This window comes from Pinus tabuliformis, chromosome 3_1 (genome assembly GCF_031772625.1).
Source record: "Pinus tabuliformis cultivar Carrire ecotype Pingquan chromosome 3_1, CPIR1, whole genome shotgun sequence".
Lineage (NCBI taxonomy): Eukaryota > Viridiplantae > Streptophyta > Pinopsida > Pinales > Pinaceae > Pinus > Pinus tabuliformis.
The window spans coordinates 864,139,457-864,149,053 of record NC_142301.1 but is presented as its reverse complement, the minus strand read 5'-3'; the positions used below and the strand labels follow the sequence as shown (position 1 = coordinate 864,149,053).

Below are 9,597 nucleotides of genomic sequence, written 5' to 3'. Positions count from 1 at the left end.
TATTGTCCTAGGTAGATGTTCCCAACTGCAAATAGCACCAATTCCATTTCCTGAGGCATCACATTCCAAAATAAAGGTTTTTGTGAATTTTGGCATAGCTAAGGCCAGTGCTTGGCACATTACCTCTTTAAGATGTTCAAAGGACTTCATTGCTTCTGGAGTCCATGAAAATGCATCTTTCTTTAATAATGTTGTTACAAGTGATTCTATTCTCCCATAATTCTTAACAAACCTGCAATAATACCCTGTCAACCCGAGAAATTCTCGAAAGCTTGAGTTTGATTTTTCTCTAATGATTCTAAATCTCTGATTGAGAATCTCCCACTCGTCATTATCAAACCTACTCCTTCATCATTGGCATCAGCTGCACTGCTGAGGTACTTTGGTTGGTTGTCATTGGACTTGAGAGCTTGAAGTTTCAAATGATTATAGTAACAGACAGCCAGAAAAGCCATTCCACACCCACTCAAGTTTATGACTGTAACCTTTTTATTTATTACAGACAAATATTATGTTATGAGCAGCCAGTCCTTGACAAGACCAGCAACATTCATAGTCAAGGCTGAAGTCTTTCCTATCAAAAGAAACACTGCAAGATTAAGAGCCAAGGCACAAGCAGAAATGTCATGTAATCCAAATCAAAGGAAGAGACCCTGATTATCAGAAATGGGTATTCTACTAAGGCCCAGCGGGTGCTGAGAAAAACAAGGCAACAAGGAGCAACAAAGATGTGATGGGATTCAACTTAATCCCTTTTGATGTTCGTGGAATTTGTATGAGAACCAATTGGGTAGTCTCACATGCAACTGCACTTAACTGGAGAATCACCTCCCATGCATTCATCTTGGCCTCCCCATAAGCTGAAATAGTAACTCCAATGGATATGGCCAACATATTGGCCTCGGGCTCACCTTTATAAGCTTCTTTCTTCAGGGAAACCACAATCAAATACACAACAATGGGAATTAGAGATTTCAACATTTGAAATAATGATACTGAGAGGAAAACATAGGCAAAATTTGAAAACCAGAGACCCAAAGAATACACTTATCCATACTATGGGTTCAATGAGCTTGAAGACTCTTACAATAGCAACAACCAGTGTTGAGTAGAAGCCCATGTGAATCATGGTGGGACTAATCACACTAAAGTTGTCAAGCAATGGCAACTCCAATGGATATGGCTAACATATTGGCCATGGCCTCACCTTTATAAGATTCTTTCTTCAGGGGAACTGCAATCAAATGCATATCAAATGGGCACAAGAGCTTTCAACATTTGAAATATCGATACTTTGAGAGACATGCACCAAGGGCTGCATCATTTAGGATTTGTACTCAGTTTAGGTGTCATATTCAAGGGGAAGTTGTTATGCTTTCCACCACTTCATAGATTGTTAGAGTGATGAAACAAAAGAGGCTCCCCCTTGAGGCTAGATTATGTCATTCATATCAGCTGTGTTGTTGATGTCCTAGCTCAGCCAGGTCTTGCCAAAACTTTGTTGAGGTTCAAAATTTATTATAAACTGAAATGTCTTCACAAGAATTGACCTCATAAAATGCCATAATCACAAGATATTCCATACATGGTTTTGCTTATGGCTCGCAAGACCCTTAGACTTTGAGCAATGAGGCTCGCAACATCACTTATGATTATGCACTCTACAATTCTGTGACCAGCTGAATGTCAAGAAATTGAACCGCGATTTAAATCCTATTTTGTCAGCAATAAGTACTATACTTTGTCTTTATTTAGTGTAGAGAACCAAGCACTTATTCTGCTCATCTATAGAAGGGACAATGGTTGTTTTCCTATGAGGTATAAGGAAATCCTATCAGATGTTTTGTATTTTCGTATGGAATTGAATCATACTCCTGCACACTGTAACATTCATATATATCAACCTGTAGAGGCTTTAATAACACCTGGTATTTTGGTTAGTGATTTTATTGGACCTCATGTGCATATCCTACATGCACAGGATGGACTATTCATATGTTACAGGGTATTATTCTTATTATTTAGGGTGCACATTTTCAGGTGCTCAAGAACGATTACTAGAACAGTCAGTTAATTCTGCAATTTAAAGGATGAAAAAGGAGGTTATAGGAGTCTAGTTTTGGTTCTCATCCACAATGTCACACTAGTCTGCCTGGGCATGGTTCTCATGGTTTAATAGTGACTTGAGGAGTCATAATACCACAGATCATTAAACACGAACATCTAAGGTAGCCCAAGGACAATAGCCATCTTTACACATTAATTAACAGGTCTTACATTAATTATCCTAGGGGGTTTTAATACTTCCAAATGCTTAAAAAACAGTTAGCAGAGCATTCACATTACACATTCCAGCAATCTTTTCTATAAACCAACCAAATGCAGTCAGGAGAGCCCTCCTTTTAAACTATACAATCTTATTGTTAGTATGATCAACCTTATTTTAATATATAGTGTGACAAACCGTATGTGACAGGCAGGTGGAAAACTTTTCTCGCAATTGACTAAGCGACGTCCTGCGAGCCAGAATTGAGACGGAAACCCTCGTCAGAAGTATATGCTTGGCTCTTTTCCAAACAAATGAAGAGTCAATGAGGTTTTGTGTAATCACTTCTGGTATCGTATTGGGTTATTGTTAGAAGTGATAATTGGATTCGGATTCTCATTGAGTGAGTTGTTCTGCTTTCTCAATTTGAGAGGGTTTGTTCGGAGGGAAAAATGAAAGAGGACATACATGAATAGTGAGGGGAAAGATGCAGAGGAAGAGGATTGAGAACATCGCCAGCAGGCAGGCTACATTTTCCAAACGTAGGTGGATTGCTGAAGAAAGCTTACGAGCTCTCGGTGCTCTGCACTGCAGAAGTTGAACTTGTGATTTTCTCCCCAGCAGGAAAGCTCTATGAACTGTTTTTTAGTGCAAATCCTACTATTTTGATTCTAATAATCATGGCTATGCAAACCTCATGAGATTCTTACTAATAACCCCGGTGGTGCAAGCCCTAGTAAGCTCGATGTTGAAAAACTTAGTGTAAAACCTCCAAATCGCTGGTTTTGTTGTAGTGCTTATTGGAGAGTATATAAAAAATTTCACACCTTTTTATGAGATATGGGAGGAAAACATGTTAAAGATTTTTAATAAATATAAAATTTCCAAAATGATGCTAGTTACGTGTGATTCTTTTTTCATTGTTTGTGATTATGAAAAATGAAACTCAATGTTTTTTCATTAGTGCACACATATTTCATTATATAATTGCATATAGAAAAATCATTCCAGAGCCGATAACAATAAAAGTGAAGAATTTATGGTCCAACGTTATATTTAAGGGAGATGTTTAAGGATGACGTTTGAATTTTTTTTTTCATTTTAAGACATTTGGAGCAAATATTAGGAAGGACTTTGAGAAAGGATTGTCCTTGATTTTCGAAAATGGAGTTGTTCCTTTCCAGCCATATGCCCCAAGTGACCATCAAAGGGAGAGCTCATATGTTTTTTGGATGTTTTCTTTATAGCCATTTTTTTACACATATCCATAGAGTCCCCATGGCATTGATGTGAATTACTTGTTCGGTTTTTTTTAACCAAAATTTTTAACCAAACAAGAAAAATTAAAAAAATGCCTCAAGACCTAAACAAAGACCTATTGACATACCTTTTAAAGTATGGAAAGAACTTGTAAAATCATATGAGAAGTTGGATGCACAAAGAAAAGCCGACAATGAGAGCATTCAGGTATTGAATTTTTCATTAAACATTATTTAGAATGTATTAATACTTATAAGTATCTTAGACATGTATTTGTGTGAAAATAAATTGAATTGGTTTATGTTTAAGGACAAAGCATCCAAGGCGAGGTTAACCAAGACAAAAGTCACTCATCGTAGTGGCCAGAAAGGTTTAAAAGCACTGATAACAACCTTTGTAAGTATATTAAACATGTGATATTTTTTTAATAAATTTTGTACTAGAAGAAAGTCATTGTTATCTAATTTCTCCCTATTTACTGATTGATAGGAACTAAAATATGGAAGACCTCCAAATCATTTGGAAAAGGAGGTGCTGCAGCAAAAGAGATGGGTTGAATTTGTTGTTTGGATGGACTCTATGGTATGTAATCTTAGTTGGATTTCCAATATACTTTTAAACCATATTTTCATTTTATTTTTTAGTACTATTAGATATTATATCTTACCTCATTTTATGGTTAACATTGTATAACAAAAACATGCGTTGTGTTATGTAATTAATACTAACATGTAATATTGATTTTTTTTGTCAGAATGCTATAGGTGATGATTGCCAAGACGATGATCCAAATTATGTTAAACATATATCAGGAGATGATGAGGATGAGGATGAGGATGATGGTGGTGAAGGAGGAGATGATGATGATAGTTGCGGTGTTGGTGATAATGTGGATCAGAGTAATGAGGATGGTCAAGATGATCATGAGGATGATCTTGGTGGTGGTAGTTAGGCATGCACATGCATTGTTTTTTATGAAGAAATTATTGTGTAGAATGACATTGCTATGTTTAGATGGGTGTTGTGAATTTACCCTATATCAATGAGACATTTTGATTTTGTAATCATACGATGAGTTTGATTTATGTATGTTGTTAATTTATCGTAGAATAACGATATTCATGAAATATTTTGATTTTTTAATCATATTTGAATTTTACTTGTTTTGATTAAAAATAATACTGATTTTATTAGTATTATGTTGCTATTTTATACATGTTTTGAAAATTGTTAATGACACATTGTTATTTTTTTGGATGGATGTTGTCAATTTCTCTTAAATTTCTTTACAAATGATTTTGAATTGTGATATTTGCTTTAATGATATTTAGAACCTATCATATATTTCACTATGAATCTATAAAGGGGGTCATATATGTAAAGAAAAATATACTCTATATAAGAAGTCAAATGCGGATGTAACCATGGATGCAAAATTGAAAGTAAAATTGGATGTTAAACTAGGAATTAATACAAAATGCAAACAATTGACATACAAAGTGTTTTAAATTAGAAGTGAAAAATTGTGCAATAGTTGACACAAAGAAGGGAACAAAACATGGCATACAAAAGGATATCAAATTGGTCAAAAACAAGGACACATAAATGGGCACCAAATTAGATGCAAAAAAAGACAACAACTACATGTAAAATAAGATGCAAAGTTGAGCGTTAAAAAGAAGCAAAAAACGTTACAAATTAATATGCCAAATGATGATGCAAATAATGGTGTAAATTTGGGATGCAAACTTGGGTGCAAAAAAGGAAAAAAGAAAGATGTAAGAAAAGACATAAAACAAGATGCAAAATGGGGCTGAAAAAAGGTGAAACCAAGGATGTCATATTGGATGTAAAAAATGATTCCTAATCACATGCAAATTTAGGCTCGAACTCAGACACAAAATTATATGCAAATGTGGATACAAAATGAGGCAAAAAAGGATGCAAATTTGGATGGTAAAAACGATGTAAAACTAGACACCAAAAAAATGCAAATGAAAAAGTCAGTGTAAATAATGGTGCAACATTCGACCCAAGTAGACACAAAAAAATGGTGAAAAAAGGGGCATAAAATAGCTTAAAATTGGATGCAAAACTTGGTGCAAAAACAAATACAAAAGTAGACGTAAAAAATGGCTCTAAATTGAATGTACCATTAGACACAAAATAAGATGCAAAGGTGGACACAACACATGACTCAACATAAGATGCAAATATAAATGCAAATTTGGATGCTCAAAATGATGTAACATTAGATGCAAGAGATGGTGTTAAAAATGATGCAAAATTGGATGAAACAAATGACGCAAAATATGGTGCAAAATGAGATGGGAAAAATGGAGACAAATCAAACGTAAATGTGGATGTAAAAAATGGTCCAAAAAAAGATGCAAAAATGGGCACAAAAATGGATGCAAAATTTGGTGCTAAATCAAATTCAACACATGGTGCAAAGATAGGCACCAAAGCTGGTGCAAAAATAGAAGAAAAAACTAGTGTAAGACTAGATACAAAACCTGGCGTAAGACTAGATGCAAAAACTGACACAAAATGGATGCATAAAAAGACGTTAAATTGGATTCAAAATACAGTGTAAACTTGATGCAAATGATGGTGAAAAAATCGAAGCAAAGAATGACACAAAATAGGAAGCAAAAGAGAATGAAAAATAGATGCAAAAAATGACACAAAACTAGAAGCAAAACCTGTCATAAAATAAGATGCAAACCTTGGTTCAAAATTTGCCGCAAAAAATGATGCATAGTTTGGTGTAAAAAATGATGCAAAATCTAGCGTGAAAAATGATGCAAAATCAGGTGCAAAAAAGGACGCTTTAAAAATTGTACAATAGAGCCAGATTTAGCGCCAGGTTGCTCATCACAATTACAAAAAAAATGCACTAAAATCTGGCGCAAATCGCTGGTTTTGTTGTAGTGAGGGCAGTCGGAATCAAGGCAAAGAGATCGACAATGAAGGTCTGTCTCAACTTCTCCCGGAGGAGAGAGACCACCGCCAACAATTTCTTGACGTCGATAAGGGTGGTAAAGGTAGGCCCAAGGTGAACGGCCAGGATCAGGCGACACACAGCGGTTGTGGGGAAAGATCACAACAGATGGGAACGGATAGCACATCTGTGGGAAAGGACAATAGTTATAGGAATGATAGAATCAGGCAGATGATGGGGCAAGGTAGGACAGGTCGCGGGGATGGAGAAGAAGCAAGACACGAAACATCATCAAGGAAGGATCTGGAGTTAGCTTGGGAACTCGAGATAATTGATAGAGGGAGGACGACAGGTGACATAAGGAGTAAAAAAGGTTACGATAGGAGCAGCTGGGAGAATATTGGAGTAATGACGCATAAAGCAGTTCAGTCAAGTCATGCCCCATCCTGAAATAGGGATACTGTGCGGTTAGTTAGAAAATCAAATGGCCAAGTGGAGGCCCGGTTGGTAGGAAAGCAGGTAGATAAAAACCATATGCCTAAGAAGGTAGAGGGAATGCTCATATAGTTTGGTAAGAACCATGAAAAAAGGTGGAAAGGTGACAGCGCGATCCTGCGACCAGGCCCCTTCCCCGGCTCCGGCAAGAAAATGTGATATGTTTTCTATCATCCCTACCCTCCAGGCGTTATGTTAGCTAGCAATTATGTTATCCTTGTTCGACTAGAAATGTTCCGCCCCAGTGAGCATAATATCAGTAGTAGAACTGATAGTGGCCTTCTCGGCACTCGGTCGTATCTCCTCCTTCCCTCCAGAGCAGGGGAGGCCTTGCATGGCGATAGTTCTGGTTCCTATTTAGAGAGATGGGAGGCGAGGGGGGCTTTGTTGGGTCTCGTCGTGCTCCAAGCTGGGTACCGCAGTCCCGACCATATCTGTTCCCTGGATTTCTTTCGTGGCTCTCAACACGGAAGCTATCCTTACCAGATGGCTTGGTTTGCTGCGTTTTGCCACGCTGTTTGACACAAATTTTCTTGGGATAATGAGAGAGGGAGGTAGGTCCTAGGCTGCTTTGCTGGGAGTGTTGTTTTAAGGGTGAATACTACCAACCATGCTAAATCCGGGATGGTCAGCGAGTGGATTATGAGAGCGTTTCATCTCAATAGCACTGACTTGTGGTTTTCTGTTGTGATAGGTAGAAAAGCTCATACAATTTCAAATTTCTAGGTCCATGGCAAGATGGCACCAAGGAAGGCTAATTCTGCAAAGAACCAGGAAGAAGGCACCAGTCGCCATCCGAGCAAAAGGGGCAGGAAGCCTGACTCTGAAAAGACCATGCACACAATAAATGCGTACATGGCCAGGATTCCTCTGGAGATCCGCACCCAAATCAATGGGTGGGATTGAGAGCTGCAGGATATCAGTGATAAAAAAGAAATCCCCCTCGAATACTGGGAGGATCTGATCCCGGACCTAGGAACCACAAGAGGAAGAAACTCCCTATTCAATAAAACGCTTCAGCATTACTGGATCATGAAACATGTGGTTGGCCAGGCTATGGAGGTGAATCAGGCCATCCGTGAAGAGGAGGACGAGTAACGCAAGTAGGCGGAGGAGAATCTCAAAAGCGAGCTGGTGAAAGAAGTGGATAATATCAAGAATACTCTCCTAAAAGAGATCACGGCAATCCAAGTCGAGGCCACAAGAAACCATTTGTTGTTGAAGAACATGGAACAAATGTTGCTGGACCTAAAATGGGCCATTGAACAGAAGCAGCTGAAGGCTGGTACCAGCGCCTCAACGCCTTCCCCAGTCAACTCGTCGGACGAGGATTAGCTGAGCTGAGTCTTTTCTTTTGTTTTGAATGTTGATAAAATAGAACTGTGTCTGGTTGTTAAGTCATGCTCTTGCCATTAGCTTAGTTAGTAGTAGACAAAAACATGGTTATGACAGAAAAAGGGAGCAAAACATTTTCAAATTTTGGTCAAGTTTCAAGGCCGAAAGGTGGCGGTCTAGTTTCCTGTGGGCAAACCCGCCACCTAAACTTTAGTACACTGTAATTTTGTTTTGTCATCTGGAGTAAAAAAAAAAATTATCAATAATTTTATAAGCTAAAAATTTATTTATAAGAATGTAAAGTGGTTTTTTATGCACAAAAATCATAATAAAAACAATATTTTTAAACATATAAAATTAACTCCCCTGTGTTACCTATAAATTAGCTAAATTTATCTTAAATTTATATCTTTGCATTTCAATATCACAACTCTACTGGAGTTCAATTATAATTATAAATATTGTATATCAATAACATACCATTCACTTCTACATTGATATTCAATATCTTTCTAAAAAAGAAATATAATTTCTTACAAATTTTCAATTTTAAAAGTAAAAAAAATCCTAAAACTCTGAAAAATTATATTTAATATTGAATAGTGAAATAAACTTGAACTTTGTAATAACAATACTTTATTGATCAAATTATTTTCAACCGCTTATAGCGAGGTGTGACACCACCGAACACTTTCCTTTCACCAATACTTATGTTCGTGGACTACGCCTAACCACTTACTCCTACTTAGTTTGTGTTTCGCAACCAAGTATTATTAATGTGTTCCTTTATACAAGTGAAAGCCCATAAGATTCACATAACAACATTATACAATATAAATGCACAACAGTATAAGGGGAGGGGCAACTCCCTGCAATATGAGTCTGCTCGAATCAATATATTATACAATCTTCACTTTTTACAAAGTAAAATTAAATCTTGGGAAACCCCAAATTTACACTTATCCAATTTTCACAACTTTGGCAAACTCGGTTGCCTAGCTCGTTGGCACCTCCGCACGGTTGCCGCACGACTCACCAACCCATCGTTCACCTCGTCGCACAATCATGTTGTTTACCCAACTCGGGCGTGCCTCCAAGTCGCCACACATGGGTGCCTCTGCCCGAGACACACCTCTGTTCACAATCTCAACACACCACTAAATCTCCGTGCACACTTGCACGATGGGTGGGTGCTCTCCCAAGTCACCCAAGAACCCGTGCCAAGTCATTGCACAAACCGGGTTCCCACCAACGTTTCACCATCGGGCACTCCATCGCATAAACCAGGCGCCACACA

At 37.5% G+C, this 9,597-nt stretch overlaps 1 protein-coding gene across 1 annotated transcript; it reads left to right on the top strand.

Annotated features, from left to right (window-relative positions):
* The first annotated feature begins 3,638 nt into the window (after positions 1-3,638).
* LOC149190313 (uncharacterized) lies at positions 3,639-4,639 on the top strand. The gene is made up of 3 exons (XM_089413389.1): positions 3,639-3,922; positions 4,016-4,108; positions 4,281-4,639. The coding sequence occupies exons 1-3, from the start codon at positions 3,794-3,796 to the stop codon at positions 4,476-4,478; spliced, it is 420 nt and encodes a 139-aa protein (XP_089269515.1). The 5' UTR covers positions 3,639-3,793; the 3' UTR covers positions 4,479-4,639.
* The last annotated feature ends 4,958 nt before the right edge of the window (positions 4,640-9,597 follow it).